Source organism: Prionailurus bengalensis, chromosome X, assembly GCF_016509475.1.
Source record: "Prionailurus bengalensis isolate Pbe53 chromosome X, Fcat_Pben_1.1_paternal_pri, whole genome shotgun sequence".
Classification (NCBI taxonomy): domain Eukaryota; kingdom Metazoa; phylum Chordata; class Mammalia; order Carnivora; family Felidae; genus Prionailurus; species Prionailurus bengalensis.
The window spans coordinates 112,766,918-112,785,843 of record NC_057361.1 but is presented as its reverse complement, the minus strand read 5'-3'; the positions used below and the strand labels follow the sequence as shown (position 1 = coordinate 112,785,843).

Below are 18,926 nucleotides of genomic sequence, written 5' to 3'. Positions count from 1 at the left end.
CTCTGCCTTTATGGTTTACACACCTACAAGATGTGTTGGGAGTCGAAACGAACAGCCATCAGATGTGCTTTCAGAGCTGGAGGGATGGTAGGTAACACGGGTGATGCGGGAGTGAGCCGGAATTTCTTCCATTCCAGTTTTTTCCTGATTTTCATTTCAATTAGACTTGAGAAATATTTCTGGCTTTTTACATTTAAACCGATTTAAAAAAAAAAAAAAAAAAAAAAGGCCGTAAAGACCCAAGTGAAGCCCCGTCACTGGCGACAACGAAGTAAATTCGTGACCAAAACATTCACCCTCTCGGGTTTGGAGCTGGGAGCAACTGGGCACCGGGATCTGACCAGTGTGTCACCTTGGAGCCCTGAGGGAAGGTGGAGGAGATGTACCCTCACTCCCAGCCGGGGCGGAAGTGGCCCTTCAGTCCTATAGTCTCACGGCCTCTCCTGAAAACAGGAGCCTAAAAGGAGTAAGCCAGGAGAAAATGCAGTTCACGTCAGAAATTTCTAAAACGTACACAGAACAGAGACGGGCTGAAGCAGTAAGGGGCTAAACTGAAGGCTCGGTGATTGTTTTGTGCCCACAGAAGGAGGATTGCTCTGGCCTTCTTACAGAGGCTGCGGGGAGGAAGAAGGGGGAGTGGGTTTCGTGCGCTTTCCCGTGTTAGCAGATACCTGTCTCCCACAAAAGTCCACTTCATCTGGGACTAAAAAGGAGCAACTACAATATCAAACCCTCCTCTCCTGAATGCAGTGAAGAAAAAGGAAAGTCCTCATTGAGAGATAATTTTTAAAAGATCGCTTAGTTACGGCGCTTGGGTGGCTCAGTTGCTGAAGCGTCTGACTCTAGATTTTGGCTCAGGTCATGATCTCAGGATGATGAGATCGAGCTCACCGTGTGCCAGGCATGGAGCCTGCTTGAGATTCTTTCTCTCTCTCTCTCTCTCTCTCTCTGCCTCCTCTCGAAATATATATATATTGCTTACCTACCCATCATTGGGAGGTACATTGCCAAGGAACCCAAGCCCATTGACTACAAAAAGATGAAAACCAGGTCCACAAAGTTCCACTAGGTGTCTAGTGACTCCCTAGAAAGATGTAGAAGAGCTTCTGTTTTGAATATGTTTCTAGAACCTACACAAGGTGCAAGCTAAATTGTAATTCCCTGAGGATGTACATGAAAATCAATGCTAGCACTCTTCAGACATTGCGTCTGCCATGTAAATCAAGTCAGCCACTCTGAAATAAGAGCCAAGCCACCGATCGCAACACCATCAAAAATAGCCATGCCTTAACATCCAAAGTGGGCAGCTCGAGTGGCAAGAGCCACTGAAAGGAAGAATGCCAGAATAGCACGAAGTCCTCTCTTGCTTTTTGGTACAAACTTAGACTCCCGGCAAGAGATAGAAAGCACGGCTTAAAATCCTCAAAGTAATTTACAAGGGTCACTGTAATCAGGAAACGGAAAACCCAAATGATGTTTACCATTTTGTTTTATGCTACTTACTAGTGAAGGTAAATTCTGATCTGGCCAAAAAGATTCTGGAATTGGCCAATGTCCAACAGGAACACCAGTTTTAGAGTTAGGCCGTACATAAATCAGCTTATGGCAACTATGCCAGGGTTGAGCAGCAAATGAATTGCTTGGCCTGGATGAATCCGTAAGTCCATCTACAAGTTAAACAAAGGCAGACACTAAGGCATACAGTTCTTTTTCCAGCTGCTGATCTTCTTGTACAAAATTTTCAGCTAAAAGCAAAGTACAAAACAAACCAAAACACCCCGATCCTTAACTATGCCCCAAATGCATAGTTACATCGAAAACCATTATAAAATTAATTTTCAATTTGCTGAGATTTGGACACATAAATTAAACACAGCACGCCAACTAGAGTTATTCTTCCAAATCAGGCAAATGAAATCGCTCATCCCCTGGTATAGTTTTTACATTTGTGGAATCTGACAAAATAGGTCATAAATTCCATTTGCCTTTTCTTTCTAGTCCCCATTAAGTGGCAAAAATATGCTTGGCTAAACCCACCCAATGACTACAAAAGCAAAATGAAAACGATCCAGATTCACTCCAAGGTAGAAGGAATGTAGGGGCGCCCGGGTGGCTCAGTCGGTTAAGCGTCCGACTTCGGCTCAGGTCATGATCTCACGGTTCATGGGTTCGAGCCCTGCGTCGGGCTCTGTGCTGACAGCTCGGAGCCCAGAGCCTGCTTCGGATTCTGTGTCTCCCTTTCTCTCTGTTCCTCCCTACTTGCACTCTCTCTCTTTCTCTCTCTCAAAAATAAACAAAGATTAAAAAAATTTTAACATGGAAAAAATTAAAAAAAAAAAAAGAACCGTAGACAAAGGAGAAATGGAGCTAGAAAGAAAAATCTGAGCTATTTACATGACGCCAAATCCAATAGGCTTCCAGTATGACCATCCCCAGTTCACATTAAGGTAACTGAACACAAAAGTATGGATGAAGCAGTGAATCGTTAGCAATACATAACATGTCCTTCCTTTACAATTACATTAATGAATTTAAAACAGACTGTGAGGCCTCAGTCTTCTGTGGTGGGTGTTCTTAAACTGGAGTCCAAGAAACTCTAGAATTAAATACAAAATTGTGTTTGTGTGGCCTATGTCCGTTCTTCTAGGGAGAGAGGTCTCTATTTTTCCAACAGCTTCTCAAAGGGTTCAAGGCACTAAACATCAGAAAGGTCAGGAGCCACAGGATCCATGGCTTCCGACAGAGACGTATGTCTTTCTGAGCAGCTATGACCGATTGTGGCCACACAATTAAAACTCATGGATCAGGAGAGCCTCGCTGAGTCAGTCGATAGAACATGCGACTCTACGTCTCAGGACTGTGAGTTCAAGCCCCACACTGGGCATGGAGCCTACTTAAAAACAAAAAAAAATGTATGGATCAGGTCAGACAGTCACGGTGGTAATGATGTGTGCGAGAGCACAGGATGGAGGTGAAGCGCACAGTGCTCCAGGGCTTGCGGCGCAGGGATGATTTGAAGGAGAAGACCCTTCCCCTGTACAAAAGGACCTCTGCTATCATCCACTGCCATAATCTGTCTGTTTTGAGATGTGGAACGTTCTGTGAGATGTCATTTGAAGAGAAAAGGTTCTGCAGTTAAACAGTGGCCAGGAAAATACTGGTGTAGGATCTTATAGGATATCAGCGGTTTCCGGATAAAGGTTCACGATCTCTTGCTGACATACGGTACCGAACACAGATTTCATAAAGATAGCGTGGCCCGTTTGGCACTCGCAAGACCAAAACCAGATTGCTGGTTAAGTGGCACTCCTCCACGATTCTCCAGGTACTTCGTTCATAGAAAGGTGAATAATGCAGGGTATCCCAAGACTGGGACCAGGGAAGATGAAATGGGTAAGAAAAAGGAAGAATTTTCTTAAGAGGTTTGCCACTGGATTAAAGTTGTTAGCATCAGACCAACTGACACGTGAACGCATGGCCATTGTTTGGATGGATGTTTGCAACCACATGAACGTGTGTGGATAGTACAGGCTGTGTCTATTATCAGTTTACTGTCGTCCCAACCTCGGATCATTCTCTGGGGCGCAAAAAAAACCACAAAAAAGTCACGTACTGTACCTTCTCCAACAGGAAGTGGATCTGGTCCCGTTTTTTCAAAGTTAATAACTACACCACTCTGAATTTTCTGAACTAGAGATTCTAAACACTGATTCAACATTCTTTGTGTTCTAACACAGTAGGAGCGACCTATACCAGAAGGAAAAGCAAATAGTGTCAGTTTGAGCAAATAAAATACTACTTAACAATGTAAGCATCTGAAATCGTAGAGTATATCTTGAACCAATCATAACTATGTTGGCTGCAAACATCACACTCAGGATGAGCTTAAGCAGGAGAGCTGAAAGATTCTGAAGGAAAACAAGACAAGACAGGATACGGCATTTAAGCAAAACCATACTCTGCTGCTCTGAATTCTTCCTCTAGAAATATGAAATATTGCCAATACCTCCTGTGACTTCACACATCTGTGTGATGGCAGACTCATCAGTTGGTACACTCCCTAGATGCTCTGGTTCCGTAGAAGCCAGTCCAGGCAAACGCAACACCAGGGCAAATAACCTTTGATCCCAACGAAAAGGTTCTTTGGTTAGTTCACTTCCAGGCAGAGGAGAATTCAAAGGAAGATGAAGCTGATAAGGCAAAAGTTGAAAAGTTTCATCATAACAACCCATACAAAACTGAAGAGAGAGTCAAAAGGGGTCGGTCATTTTTCTTTCATGTACTCGGTAATCTTTCAAGGATTGTGAAGACGGAAGGTCTGATCAAGCTTATTCTTAACTGGAAACGTATGCCTCCCACAGAAATAGCTGCATGTTCTCCGCCATTTAAACGAAATTTACAAAAAAACATGAAATCTCACCTCTTCCTGAACACCAGCAGTACTTGTTAACTTGTTTCCATCTGTGATGGTAATTAAAATAGATGGTTCTAAAAAAAATGGATTTCTCCCCTAAAATACATTTAAAAAGTATTAGAGCCATGTAAAGTAATAAAATGGTATTTAAACTTTTACATCTGCCTGGCCAGTGATCTCTCAAGTGTGTGATAAAATTTGCCTGGATAAACAAGAAGGAAAAGATTAGGGATTGAAACGGGTGGGAAATCCAAGTAACAATCCCTGCAGAGGTAACATTCAGAATGGACTGAGGGATTCTTATCAGTCGGGAACTCCCCCAACTCGCATATCCAAAAACTCCTCTCCCTCTGCGGTCTAAGTAATCATAAAAGAAAGAGACTGGCAAATTCCTGGTACAGGTAGGGGGACATTAGTGACTCATGCTCTGCAATCTGGACTCTACTCTGGTTACTGTGAGCAGAGTTTCTCGGGCAGGAAAGGACACCACTATTTCTTCATCCATTTATCCATCAATGGACACTTCTAGAACTTTTTCAATTGAATTGGGAGAGGCGAGAGGGAGCTAAGGACACTGAGAATTTCTCTTCAAATACCTTGTTCCAACACTTGTCAGCAATTTATTCATCCCATTCTCAGACACCTGATGACCTGAGGGGGAGGCAATTGGCACTACACATTTTATGATCAAGCCACATACAAGACCCCCCAAAAGGGGGACATTTTTTTAAAGTATGTGTTTAAAAGATACGGACTTCCTTTGGGCAGTTGTGAAAAGTAGCAGAAAACTTGGTAACCACGCCCAGTTTTAAATTCTTACCCCAAGTCACCAAAATAAATTAGCTGTACTCACTCAAAAGTTTTTTTACCTGTCCATAATTGTCTATTCCAGATATTAATCTATTGAGATTTAACAAATCAAATGAGGATCTTAGAGCCTGACCAAGAGTAGTCAGTCCAGAAGCCTGAAGATTTTTTAGTTCACTCATGAATGTTGCGTGATTTTCCTTCCAACCAGCCTGAAAACCAAACATTTACAAAGAAATTCCCGATTACACAATGAACAATATATAAAGTGCAAACAACCACTACACAGCAAGTATCCAACCTCTAACAGATTCACTAGTCCCTCGATCTAATTCTAGTCTAGATCTTGGCTGATCGGAAAGATCTGTCGGCGTTAACGACCAAGAGCAAAGAGGCAAACGGTGCATTCGTCCATTACGGCTGGAAGGCTCTGGCTCAGGAAGTCCAATCTTCTATTCAGGTCCAATCAAACCTACCCAAACACCTCAGTATTTACCTTAGTTTGACACTGATGATGAGCATGAAGAAAGGAGGGGAGGAGGGGCTATTTTTAAGTGCGCTGTCCTTGATGGAGACAATTCGCTACTGAGGGGCTGAACTGCATGAACTTTTCTAACCAAGATTCTTCCCCCCAAACAATATGTTCACTTTAAATAAGAGTCAAGGGGGAATTCTAGGAACAGAGCCACCACTATTCGGAGACAACCTTTCTGGCATCTTCAAACATTCAGAAAGCCCCACGTCTAGAAAAGGGGGAGAAAGAAAAGAAATTTAAAAAGTTTTGGCAAAGAAGCAGCCCCCAGGCACTCCCAGCAGCTATGAGCAGCAGCAAAGAACCAAAGACCCCAGGCCAGCAGCCAACATGCTGTGATCGAATGGTTTGGAGACCAGGAGGAAAAGATCACGTTGACTGGGGGCCAGTAATGGCTATAAAAACAAAGCAGCACCAAATGCAAAGAAGAGAAGCCAAAAGAAGAACTGGCAGTTAACAGCAGGTCACAGAGGAGAAGGCCAGCAAAGGAGAGAGCAAACAGCACAGCTTGGCAACTGGGTGGGACAAACAGCCACCTTAGTGTTGGTGACACTGAGGGCAGCAGCGTGATAGGTTGAATGCTGAAGTCATGCCAACCAGGCCGATACAGCTGGAGGTGGAAGGCGAGAGCAAACAATAAGAGATCAACCAAATCATTTCAATTTCATGTCTGGCCGAAGGCACACTGGCCATTATCCATACAACTACAGCAAACGTTCTCTCTTCTAGTTTCATAGTCTCCAGAAGCAGTTTGGGTCAGAATGACTGAGATATCTGCATGACCCTGAGCGAGCCTGTTGGCCCCAGGGACCGAGATGGTATTCTCTGGAATTGGAGAGGATTAGGCAAGCAGGGACACTGTGCGAGGCTGTGGGTAATATAAGCAGCGGAAGGAGTCATTCACATTGGAATCCGACAGAATGGCGCCCCCTTCGGCTGAACCGTCCAGAACCCGCATAACCATACAGGGTGAAGGTCCTGGTTAATATCCATTCCAGTCCAATAGTCTGAAATTCTGTGAAATTAAAGATGTGCTTAGCCGTTGGTTTTTTGTTTTTTTGGTTTTTTTTTTATATTCCTGACATATCCTACAGATCGAAGGGTCTAAAGGTAAAACCTTTCCACGTGTCCCTTTGGCCAGATTGTATACATGACTTATAGTACCTAGGGAAAGCAGAGCATGAGAATTCCTTGTGGCCTAAGGAAAATCTTAGGCCACGAGCAATTATGGCCTTTTCACTAAAAGCGTAGTTACAAAGAAAGCTTGTGTGGAAATTGTCCTCCTCAAATACCTAGAACTATCAGCACGTTGCAAATCACACTGAATTAAAAAATGAGCTTTCTTCTTTGTGGTGGAAGAGAAAGGTATGCATTTGGGAAGGATACTAGCAATTCTTTCCTTTCTTCAACAAATTTGCACGGGCCAACTATGCCGTACTGGACAGAACACTACACGCTGGAGATCTAGAAAGGGATCAGCCCTTGAGGAGTTCCTGTCACAGAGGCGTGAGACATGTATTTATGGGCACTAAAAGGACAAGTGACCAGACGGTTAGGGAAGGCTCCTCACGGAAGATGGGGCATTGGAAGAGGAGCAAAGGACATCCTGCACTGATGGCAGGCGTGGAGGGGCAGGCCAAGGAAGAGAACGAGAGTCCACAGAAGGGATGGGCGAAGGACCCAGGTCATCCATTAGGTCGAGCTCTGTGGCCTGGGCAAACCTGAGAATGGTGGGCCCTTCCCTCACAATCCACTTTATAAAGTTGACTGCTTTCTCGGAGTTACTTCACGTAGCAATCTTACTTTCACATTGTAAATTCCGCATTAGACCCACAGCGAGCACTGAACTCCTGGGAGCCGCAAAGCAGTGCGCGGCATGACTAAAGAAAAATGAGCAGACAGCTTGGTTTGGTAAAGGGCTGGGGTAAGATGCGGGTACCACTTAGGCAAGCACCCTGTAACTCCTCCATATTGAAAATACCGTGTCCCAATTGTTCAGAGTCTTGCTAATGAATCTGTCGGAATAATTGCTCTTTCGATTTCTCTTTAGCCTATGGATTGGAAGGAAGCATTTTACAAATCATTCCTGCACTTGAATCGCTGGCAGTCTGTTACCAGGTCAATCCCAATTGTTTGCAATGAACTGAACAACGCAAGAACGAAAAGCCCCTAAACGCATTCCTCACCATGCTGAAGGGGAAAGGGCCTATGGATTAATCTCACTATCTTGAGGACTTGATTCATGTGACAAATTTCTTCCCAAAAGATAATCATGAAGAGCTGGTGGCAGAAAGTCTGTGTTTCTATTTCTCGCTCATTGTTTGGAGTTGATTTTTTTTTTTTTTATAGAAATGAATTCGGGACAGCCCGTTTCCTAACACAGTCTTCTTAACACAGTCTTTTCTTCCAATTTACTCCACAGGTCAGTAAAATCTTGACTCACGATAATGAGTTCCATACATTCTTATGGAAGCTTTACAGCTTACCAAGTACTTTCACATTTCACATTTGGTTAGGACAACCCTATAAAATAGGCATCGTATTACCGTCGCTATTTTGTTTGCCGAAACCAGGAAGAAGTAAGACTTAAGTCGGTCTTGTTTGTGGGGGTGACAGTGGCAGGATTGGGGATCGAGCCTCGCATGGGCTCCACACTGAGAGCAGAGCCTGTTTGGGATTCTCTCTCTCTCCCTCTGCCCCTTCCCTGCCCTCTAAAAAACAAAAACAAAAACAAAAACAAAAACAAAAACAAAACCCCCAAAACACGGCTAGTCTGACTTGAGATGTGAGGTAAGTGTAAAATCCATGCGGCGTTTGGAGGACTTAGAAGAAAAATAAGAATGACACTATCTCAGTATCTACTTTTATATTGGTTATGTGCCGAAGTGATAGTGTTTTAAATTTTCGCAGTTGAATAAAATGTATTACTAAAAGTTCCACCTGTTTCTTTTTACTTCTTAACGTGGCTACTAGACGAGGTTACAATTTGTGTATGGCTGGCATTATATGTCTGTTGGATACAGATGTGCTAAAGGACCTGGAGGTCAGGCAAGGGAGCTCGGCCTGGCTTCGGCAGACAATAGACTCATTACAGATTCCAGGGGAGGGGGAAACAGGATCAAAGCAGTGTCTCAGGAAGGTCAGTCTGGCAGTGACACATAGGACAGATTGGGGAAGGAAGGCAGGCTACAGATTTCTGGCCATAGCCAGGAAAAAGCAGCTAGGAGCCTTGACTAGTAATCCCAGCCTGAGGGAATCAGGACCTGAGTTAGCCTGGGAATGAACAGGAAGGCAGAAACATTTTAAACCAACAAGATAGGACTTGGTGACAGACCGACCATGAGCGTGAAGGAGACAGCGCAAAGGTGGTTACAAAACTTCTAGCCCGGGAGACCAGAGGGACAGAGGTTTGGGATGAAGGAGCAACCTGAGATGAGTGAACTCCTGAACTAAGGGTTTACTGTTTTAGGTCAAGTTGTAAAAGTCTCCCTGGAGTAAAGTCACAACGATGATGAAGACGGTAATGGTGGTCAGTAATAATCACAGGTAATGTGCATCTGTGCTTATGTGTCAGGACCTCACTTAGGCTCAGCATACCATTCTATCTGTAGCCTCATCTGGGCACCTTCACCACCCCACGAAGTAGGTGCTGTTATGACTTCCATTTTATAGATGAGCACACTGAGGCTCAGAGAGGATAAGCAACTTGTCCAGGGCGAACAACTAGGAAATGACACGGCTGGGATCTGAACGCAGGTAGCCTAATTCTAGAGCCCACCAATTTAAAATTTTTTTTTCAACGTTTATTTATTTTGGGGACAGAGAGAGACAGAGCATGAACAGGGGAGGGGCAGAGAGAGAGGGAGACACAGAATCGGAAACAGGCTCCAGGCTCCGAGCCATCGGCCCAGAGCCTGACGCGGGGCTCGAACTCACGGACCGCGAGATCGTGACCTGGCTGAAGTCGGACGCTTAACCGACTGCGCCACCCAGGCGCCCCTAGAGCCCACCAATTTAAACCACTATACTCGAGAATCGTCTAGGTAGTCCACATCCTCACCTTGTAGACAAGTCTTGTTATAGCTCCAAAGTCATACACTTAATGGAACTTCCGAATTTCCTTTCAGTGAAACTTCCTTTCCCTCATGTCTAAATGCAGACCAGTTGCGTGTGGGGGGCAGTGACCTAGGACTTGGAAGACCCTGGTCCATTCGTGGCTATAGCCAACTAGCAAAGCAACTGGTCCAGAGTAAGTCGTTTATCCCTTACTGGGGCTGTTGTCTCATCTAAGCAACGAAAAGGTTGAAAAACCAACTGGAAGGTCCCTTTGGGTTTTTGTATCTTGTAATTCCATACCTTTATATAAATCTGACTTACAGAGAGAAAACAACTCACATCTGAATCAGTACGTTAGTTCGGGCCTGGTTGAAATGTGTACTGGCAACTGAAAACGTCTTTGAATGCCAACAGAAGAAGTATGGGCTTTTCAGTCTACCAGTGCCTTGGGTTCTGTCCCAGCTCCAGACTAGCGACTAGCCATTTATCGTCCACTCACATCACCACAGAAAGGAGAGAATCTGCACTCCTTTCCTTGGAACGGCAAAGCCTAAAAGAAATATGTCCTACTATCCTCTGCAACCTTATTAAGGCCCTGCTCCCATCGCTAGAGGTCACTTGTAATCCAATTCCAAAATACAAATGACCTTGTTAGGCTTAGCGTCATGTGCAAATCTAAGGAACACGCTACGAATCTCCTCATCTAAGGTAACGGAGGAACATATTTAGGGCAGCTACATCTAACTTTCCACAAGAGAAGTGCCCCTTAAAAATGACATGAATGGAATAACTTGCAAATCGAGAAATAAATGAAGGGGTGCCTGGGTGGCTCAGTCGGTTAAGCATCCAACTCTTGATCTCAGCTCAGGTCTTGATCTCAGGGTCGCGAGTTCGAGCCCTGCGTTGGGCTCTGTGCTGGGTGTGAAAGGGAATTACAGTGAATCTTTTCAAAGAGCACAAATAGTCCTTCTATATTATAGGTTGTCACATGCCAGGCTCTCTCTCTGTCCCTCTGACTCGGTGCTGAGCCACCGCACTGACCCATTCTGGGCACACACGCCCGAAAGCCCATTTGGATGCTCCCCTGAAAAGCTCCGCCCAAGTCTTCCTGGGATCCAGGGAGAGAAAATACAAGTTGCTTCCCTCTCCTTGACAAGACTTGTTTAAAAAAATCTTTTATTCAAGGAAATGAAATCAGGCTGGCAACATTTGCCCTTCAGAGTCCCATACAGAGGGGACTATCCTGGACCTTGGGCTCTTCTTCGAGGTGATTACAAACTAGATGATTAACGGATTTGAGTATTTTCCCAGATGTCGCAAGTTAAAGCCAAAGAGTTTAAATTTAGCAGGGCCACCATTTCTCTTGTTGAAAGATAAACTATTTTCCTTTTTCCATCTGTTCTCCACAAGTTGGGGATGGGGGCGGGGAACTGGTTCTGCAACAACTCAGACAACCTGACTAAATCGACCTCAACAGCATTTTTCAACCAACTCACTTTCTTCTGCAACCCGACATTCTATCGACTTTGTCACGGCATATCGTCCTTGCATTGGTAACCGGACCAGCGAGACAGAATGACATGGGAAGGAAGAAGCCCTGCTTTTCCAATCAAGTCCGCCTCCCAAGGAGACACATGACTTTTCCCTCGAGCCTTATACGGAATATCCGTGTGAGTTAACGCTTGAAAAGCTTCTGGAGTTTTCTCCTCACGACTGAAACAGACCCTAATTCGGACAGAGAGGAGACACGGTTTACTTGGCCTCCCACGTAAACAGAACACTGTGACAGCTGAATCATCTTAAAATGTTCAAGCATCTTTCTCAATTGTGCTTACCTGCAGCACACCTACAAAGGAGGGTGCTAACACGATGAACGCACACATTAGGAAGACGCTGTATCGGTGAAAGAACAGAACTGTCTTGCTTCTCCTATCTCTTTTAAAACTTCCTTCCGGCATTGCATTTTCTGACCCTGACACAACGGTTTTCCCCCTTAAAACTCCAGCAATGGGGCGCCTGGGTGGCGCAGTCGGTTGGCGTCCGACTTAAGCCAGGTCACGATCTCGCGGTCCGTGAGTTCGAGCCCCGCGTCGGGCTCTGGGCTGGCGGCTCGGAGCCTGGAGCCTGCTTCCGATTCTGTGTCTCCCTCTCTCTCTGCCCCTCCCCCGTTCATGCTCTCTCTGTCTCAAAAATAAATAAAACATTAAAAAAAAAAAAAAAAAACTCCAGCAATTTGGACTGCTAGCACTTTTTTGTGGTTTTTCTCCCTTGGCTCAAGGTACCGATACGCTTCCAGGTTCGACAGGGGCTATCTAGGATTCTGTGTTTGATGTGCACGGACACAGCTTCTTCTTATAAAATTACTTAAGACCATCCAGTTCTCTTGGATTCCTTCTTGTCTAAGCTACTTCCCCAGGGGCGCTTGGTGTCCTGAACTTGCTAAAAGCCTCAAAGTCCATTTGATTTGATTGCATCAATTCTCTCCCGGAGACAACTGAAATAATACCAGTCAAGACCATGCAAAAGAATTCTAGCTTACTTGAATCTCCTAGTTTTTAAGAGACACTCTTAAGAAATTGACTCCCTAGCATTATGCTAAGCAAAATTAGTCAGAGAAAGACAAATATCATATGACTTCACTCATATGAGGCCTTTAAGACACAGAACAGATGAACACAAGGAAAGGGAAGCAAAAATAATATACAAACAGGGAGGGGGACAGCACAGAAGAGGCTCATAAATATGGAGAACAAACAGAGGGTCGCTGGAGGGGCTGTGGGAGGGGGGATGGGCTAAATGGGTGAGGGGCATTAAGGAATCTACTCCTAAAATCATTGTTGCACTATATGCCAACTAACTTGGATGAAAATTTTAAAAACAAATTAAAAAAAGAACATTAAAAAACAAAGAAATAGACCCCCATACTACACTGCAGAAATGTATTTGACAGTCTATGGCCTGCAGGATTGTTTTTCCAGCAGATGGCTAAAGGCCCACATCATGAGCACCTATTTTTAAGTAAACTGGGCAAAGAAATGATCCACAGTTTGAGTCTACTGACACAGAGTTCACGATTTTGCATCATGGGTCTCTAGAATACCTAGTATGAGGGATTTTTTAAGGGGATAAACAATCCTAGAGGTAAGTCTAAAATATATGCAAAATGCATTTTTGAGTTTTCAAAATTTCTCTTGCCCCAGAGAATCAGGAAGAAATTATGAGATAGAAGCCACATTTTAGAAACTTTTCTCCTTTGTCCAAGAGTCAATTATATTGTTAGTGAAAGAAGAATATCTTAGAGTAGCAAAGACTTGGCCAAACTCGGTCAGATACAGTGTTAAATGTTTCCTCTCTCACTCTCAGACCATTTCAACTGTGGCTATTGACCTATTATCAGGAAAAAAAAAAAGCTATTGTGCAGATCACATGCTCAATTGTTGAGACTTTGGGTTCGGATAGGAGACATTTTATTTTTATTTATTTAAAAAAAATTTTTTAATGTTTATTTTTGAGAAAGAGAGACAGAGTGCAAGTGGGGGAGGACAGAGAGAGAGAGGGGGACATAGAATCTGAAGCAGGCTCCAGGACCTGAGCTGTCAGCACAGAGCTTGAACTCACGGACCTCGTGATCATGACCTGAGCTGAAGTCGGACGCTTCACCGACTGAGCCACCTAGGCGCCCCCAGATAGGAGACATTTTTATGAACACATACACAAAATAAAAATGAGCAAAGATGGCCTTGGAACAACGCAAGGACAGGAGTGAGAGCCACCCAAACACTGCAGAAAGAACTGAACAGAGGAGGCCGCAGAAGGGCCATTCATTACTTTCCAAAGTATTACATGGCATCTCTTTCTTCCAATTTTTAAAAATTATTTTCTCAAAAAAATTTATGACCATTTTAAAATTTTGTTTTATTTTTATTTTTTTAATGTTTATTTTTGAGAGAGAGAGAGAGAGACAGAGCGTGAGCAGGGGAGGGGGGCAGAGAGAGAGGGAGACACAGAATCCGAAGCAGGCTCCAGGCTCTGAGCTGTCAGCATAGAGCCTAACGCAGGGCTTGAACCCATGGAGGTTGAGATCATGACCTAAGCTGAAGTCAGTCGCTCAACTGACTGAGCCACCCAAGCGCCCCATGAGCAGTTTTTTAAATGTTTATTTTTGAAAGAGAGCATGAGTGGGGGAGGAGCAGAGAGAGGGGGGAACCAAGGATCTGAAGCAGGCTCTGCACTTACAGCAGAGAGCCTGATGTGGGACTCGAACTCACAAACCATGAATGAGATCATGATCTGAGCTGAAGTCGGCTGCTCAACCAACTGAGCCACCCAAGTGTCCCTATGAGCAGTTTTTTACATTATGCAAGTAACATACATTCAATGTTAAAAATTCCAACAGAAATAGGAGGCCAGTCAATACCTTCCCCAAACTCCCAGGGCCACCCTCTTGAGAGGTAACCATTGCCAGGAATCTGTCTTGATCATTGAACTGTTATCAGCAAACAGAAATGACACCAATGAGATGGAGTCCCGTTTACCAACGAAAACGGAGTGACATTCATCAACATAATGAGTAAGTGTCCAAGAAAGCACAGTAAGCATGGCCAGGAACCGTTTTCTAAAATTTAAAAAGCAAGTTTGAAATCGCCCTGAAACCCATACCTCAATTATTCGCCTTCCTGCCTTTCAGTTATACCGTTCTCGCCTATACTTTTTTTGGAAAGAACACTGGAAATAACCTAATCTAATCCCTTCATTTTATAGATAAGAAAATGGACCACATAAAAGGTAAGCGACTTACTTGCCCAGGGTCATGTATCTATCTAATCAGTGGCAGACTGTGGCTAAGAGTTGAAGTGACACCCCTTGGCACACGTACACGACAGTGCGTGGGGTGATCTACCAGACAGGATGTACCATGACCATTTTTTAAAACCTGATTTTTGTAAAAGTACCTAGATTTAAACAGACTTCTAACACACAGCTTGAAAACATCACTATGAAATGGAGGTTACAAGTAAGCTTTCAAGAAACATGGACAGCTTTGCCCCGCACATCTTCAGCATTCTTCCATAAGAAATAAAACAGGAGGGCCCCCCACTTCCCAATGCCATGGCTGTATGAAAGCCTAGCTTTTTTCCCCTGGAACCTGCAGTCTACTGTCTAGTTATGCGGGCTCCCTTTGGCACAGACAAATGCAAAGAGAGATGGGGCTCCAGATTAAACCGTGCCTCCGGGCAACTTCAGGCCAATTTAAATCACAACCTATTGGTCTAGTTCAGACTAATCAACCTCTAAAGGTCATACTCCAGCCTCTTCCCTCTTCCTTTTGCAACTTTTCTTCATTATAATAAAGCACCTTTGGTCACATCCTCCCCCTCAAGTCACACCCTCACTGGAATGCTGCCAGTTCACTCCTCCCTCCCCGCCTCCCCCCCTTCACCTCTCTGTATCTCCCTCCTTCTTTTGGTTCACTGATGCTCTAAGGGAGACCAACTCAGGGGGTGGAAGAGACAGGTCTGGCTGATGCAGGGAACTCCCGTGGGCAGATGACGGGGAATAAGTTTCTATGCACTCATGGAGCAGATTGCAGAGGGCTCAGGATGGCATCCATAGGCCTAGGGAGTCTTTGGAGGCTTGGTTGCGGGGACAGGGGTCGACACCATCTTTTTTAGAAACTTGGCGGTTGGTGTGGGAAGAGTAGGAATTTGGGGGGTACTTTGGAGAACCAAGTCGAAGGTTGTTAACAGTGGTCAAAGAACCAAATTTCAGGATCTGGACTCAGGTGATGGCAGCAGAAATTGTGATGAAGGAACGTATGTAAGAAGCATTTCCCAGGGATGATGGACAGATCTCAGAAGAAATGGAAGGACAGGGTCAAAGGTAAATAATGCCTTGCTTTCAACCCTGGGTGACTAAAAGCTGGGAAATATGGAAAAGGGGATAGGTTTAGAACCACAGGGTCTTCTTGACATGGTCACTATGAGCTGATGGCAGGACAGACAGCCAAGTGGAGATGCCCTGTAGTCAGCTACAGGTGCCTGGGTAAGAAACTGAAGATGGGGAGCCATCGGTGTGGAAGGAATACTTGAGACCACGAACAAGGCAGTCAAGGGCAAAGAGAATAAACATTAGTAACTCAGCCCTTTCTTATTCATACTGTTCCTTTCTTGCACAAACATAAATGCGTTCTGCCTTTGGTTCACTCGCATTCAAGTCCAAAATGTGGCTCTTGGTACTAAGTTTACTGAACTATTTGACCTATGGGGCAGGATATAAATAACAACAACAACAACAACAACAAAACAAAACAAAAAAAACCAACTGCCATTAACGACTCATAATCAGGAGCACATGGTTTAAGCAACAGAACCCCCACTTTTTCTCCCAACATCTGGCACATCAGTACAAAAGCCTTCATGTACCTTTTCTCTGGTTAGGACCCCAGTGGCTGAGTGGGCGGCATCGCTGTTCCTTCTCGGAAATCCACCCTTCCCAGCTTAACTAAGCAGGAAGGAGAAATAGGTATCTGGCTCCGGAAGGGGTCGGGGACTTGGGGAGACTGGGAGATGTGGAGCCAATGAGAATGGTACCATCGGGTAAAGGCACAGGCCGATACATAAAACTCCGTAAAGGTGCTTATGGTGCCTTCCAGCCTTTTCCAAGCCGCTCTGCCTCCCCACAGGTTGTGGCTTGGAAGAAAGCAACGGTTACTGTGAAGTATCCCGAATGTCTTTCTTTTCCTTACCAGAAACACATTTGTCAGGAGATTGATAAAGTCAAAGTGGCCAAATCAGATCCTGGCAGCCACTCGAAGGCCAAAGACTACCCTGCTGCTTTTTCAAGCCTACTGCTTCTCCTATAGGGTCTACTCAGCCCAGGCGAACCGTCCTCAAACTCCACCCCTGACATGGACACACTAACCAGTCTCAATCCCCACCAACTCCACACGCTGCCAGGGTAGGGGCAGAACTGTGGCCCATCAAAAGCCAAACTGTTTCACAAACGAATGCACTGTGATACTCGCCTAGAAATCGTCAGAAAAAAATAGAACTAGTGACTCTGGCAGTAATAATGTTCAGTCAGTGAGGGCTTGCTATCGTGCCAAGCACTGCTATACCAAAAACAACCGTAAGTTAAGAGCATGACAGTTCTGTCTAAATAACACGGCTCCAGGACATATATCATGACGAGAAAATCCAAGCGAGAAGTTATTAAAAGGAATGTTCTCCCGTGACTGATAGGAAAAGTAAAGCGGCTCATTACCGAAGCCTCTGGAATAGAGACAGACCCGGGTCACTATTTGGCTGTGTTACTTAACCTCTCTGGGCCCCGGTTTCCTTATCCGTTAAATGGGGATAATAACAGTACCTCTGACTTAGGCTGGTTGGGAAGATAAATAAAATAAGTACCTTATATTCACTGGCACATTGCCCGGTGCATAAGCATTACTCAATAAATGTCAGCTGCTGTTATTAGAAAGCTTTTGTATTCTTGTTCATTATTACAAGAAAGTAGTTATATGTCCAATCCTATCTGTAAAAGTCGGATAACACCTTCGACTACAAGGGAGGGTTTTAGAAGGACCCCAAACCATCTATGAACTGTTACATGCAAAATACGTGCCATTCAGTACTTTTGTCCAGACTCAGGATTAAACATTGCTTTTTCTTCCTTAAGTGGAAGTCATCACACTCACAAAAAATAACGTGGTCACTTCTGTAACCCCCATTAGGAGGAGTGAGGTTAGAGAAAGTAATAATCATGGGAGTTCTCCCATCGTGTGAACCTGGACCCACCCCCACCCCCCCTTTCAATGCTACTGATGACATCCCATGATATAAGACAAGGGCTTGCTAGGGAACATCCAGAAAGTCTTCAATAAGAGCAGTGATACAAACCTCCCTTTGTTTCTTAGGTTTTGTACTATGCCAAGCTAGAGAATTTATCCTTTATCCTACTTTTATTGATGAATACTGTTCCTAAGAATTCTTGGGCCAAGGAGCTCTCTAAGTCAAATGAGGGCTATGTCACATATTTCTAATAACACTAAAAGCATGGAACATTTCGAGCCACTGGCGAGCACACATTACCAACAGAATTCTGAATTCCCGCATTTACGTTAGGAGTTCACACATATATTCTATTGTACTTAGCCTAGGAAAACACTTCTAACCCAACCAGTTAGATCACCAAACTGGCTTTCAATACAAACAAGAATGGGATGCTTTCATATTTTGCCCCAGGGCCAAGGGTTATCAACCCATCAACTCTGAACTGTATGATAACCTTTCATACACAAATGAGTCCATTATGGTGTTAATTTTAAACAGAACTTGAAGAGAAAGGAACTTCCTTGGCAAGTAATTTCTAGGATGCGAAAGTCAGAAATATCTTAAGAAAGAATAGAAACTAACACCGCTGTCCAACGGAAGCATAGTGCATGCCACATATGTCATTTTGTATTTTTAAGTAGCCACATTTTTAAAAACTGAGGTAGGTGAAATTGATAGTATATTTCATTTAACCCAATATATAAAAAGTATGGTTGCTTAAATTTGTAATTGATCTAAAAGTGGTTAATGAGATGTTTTATACATTTTTGTACCGAGTTTTCAAAATCAAGTGTTTAAATTACATTTAGAGCACATCTTTTTTTTTTTTTTTTCATTTTTAATGTTTATTTTTGAGAGAGAGGGAGAGAGAGAGAGAGACAGAGCGCGAGCTGGGGAGGGGCAGAGAGAGAGAGGGAGACACAGAATCCGAAGCAGGCTCCAGGCTCCGAGCTGCCAGCACAGAGCCCCACGCGGGGCTCCGATTCAGGTACCGTGAGATCGTGACCTGAGCCGAAGTGGACGCTTCATTGACTGAGTCACCCAGGCGTCCCACAGTTACAGCACATCTCGATTCAGACAAGTCACCTTTCAAGTGCTCAAAAACCACATGTGGCCAGTGGGTACTGTTCTTAACAGGGTAAATATAGCCAATCTAAAACATGAATGGTATATTTGAAGAGCTGTGCCTACTCTCACCAACACCTCAGCCCTTCACCCTCATCGCTGGAGCCTTTATAATGTCGCCCCCCGCCCCCACCATCCCTGGGTTGTGAGAAAGGAGGGG

At 44.3% G+C, this 18,926-nt stretch overlaps 1 protein-coding gene across 11 annotated transcripts in view; it reads right to left on the bottom strand.

Moving 5' to 3' along the window:
• The window catches only part of INTS6L (integrator complex subunit 6 like), a 56,429-nt gene that overhangs the window by 27,827 nt on the left and 9,676 nt on the right, over nt 1-18,926 (bottom strand). For all 11 annotated transcript variants that reach the window (XM_043571082.1, XM_043571071.1, XM_043571075.1 and 8 more), the window contains 5 exons: nt 5,284-5,433; nt 4,421-4,510; nt 4,007-4,190; nt 3,619-3,747; nt 1,504-1,667 (listed from right to left, as the gene is read on the bottom strand). In XM_043571082.1, coding sequence (XP_043427017.1) covers nt 1,504-1,667; nt 3,619-3,747; nt 4,007-4,190; nt 4,421-4,510; nt 5,284-5,433 — 717 coding nt within the window. The remainder of the gene's footprint in view (nt 1-1,503; nt 1,668-3,618; nt 3,748-4,006; nt 4,191-4,420; nt 4,511-5,283; nt 5,434-18,926) is intronic.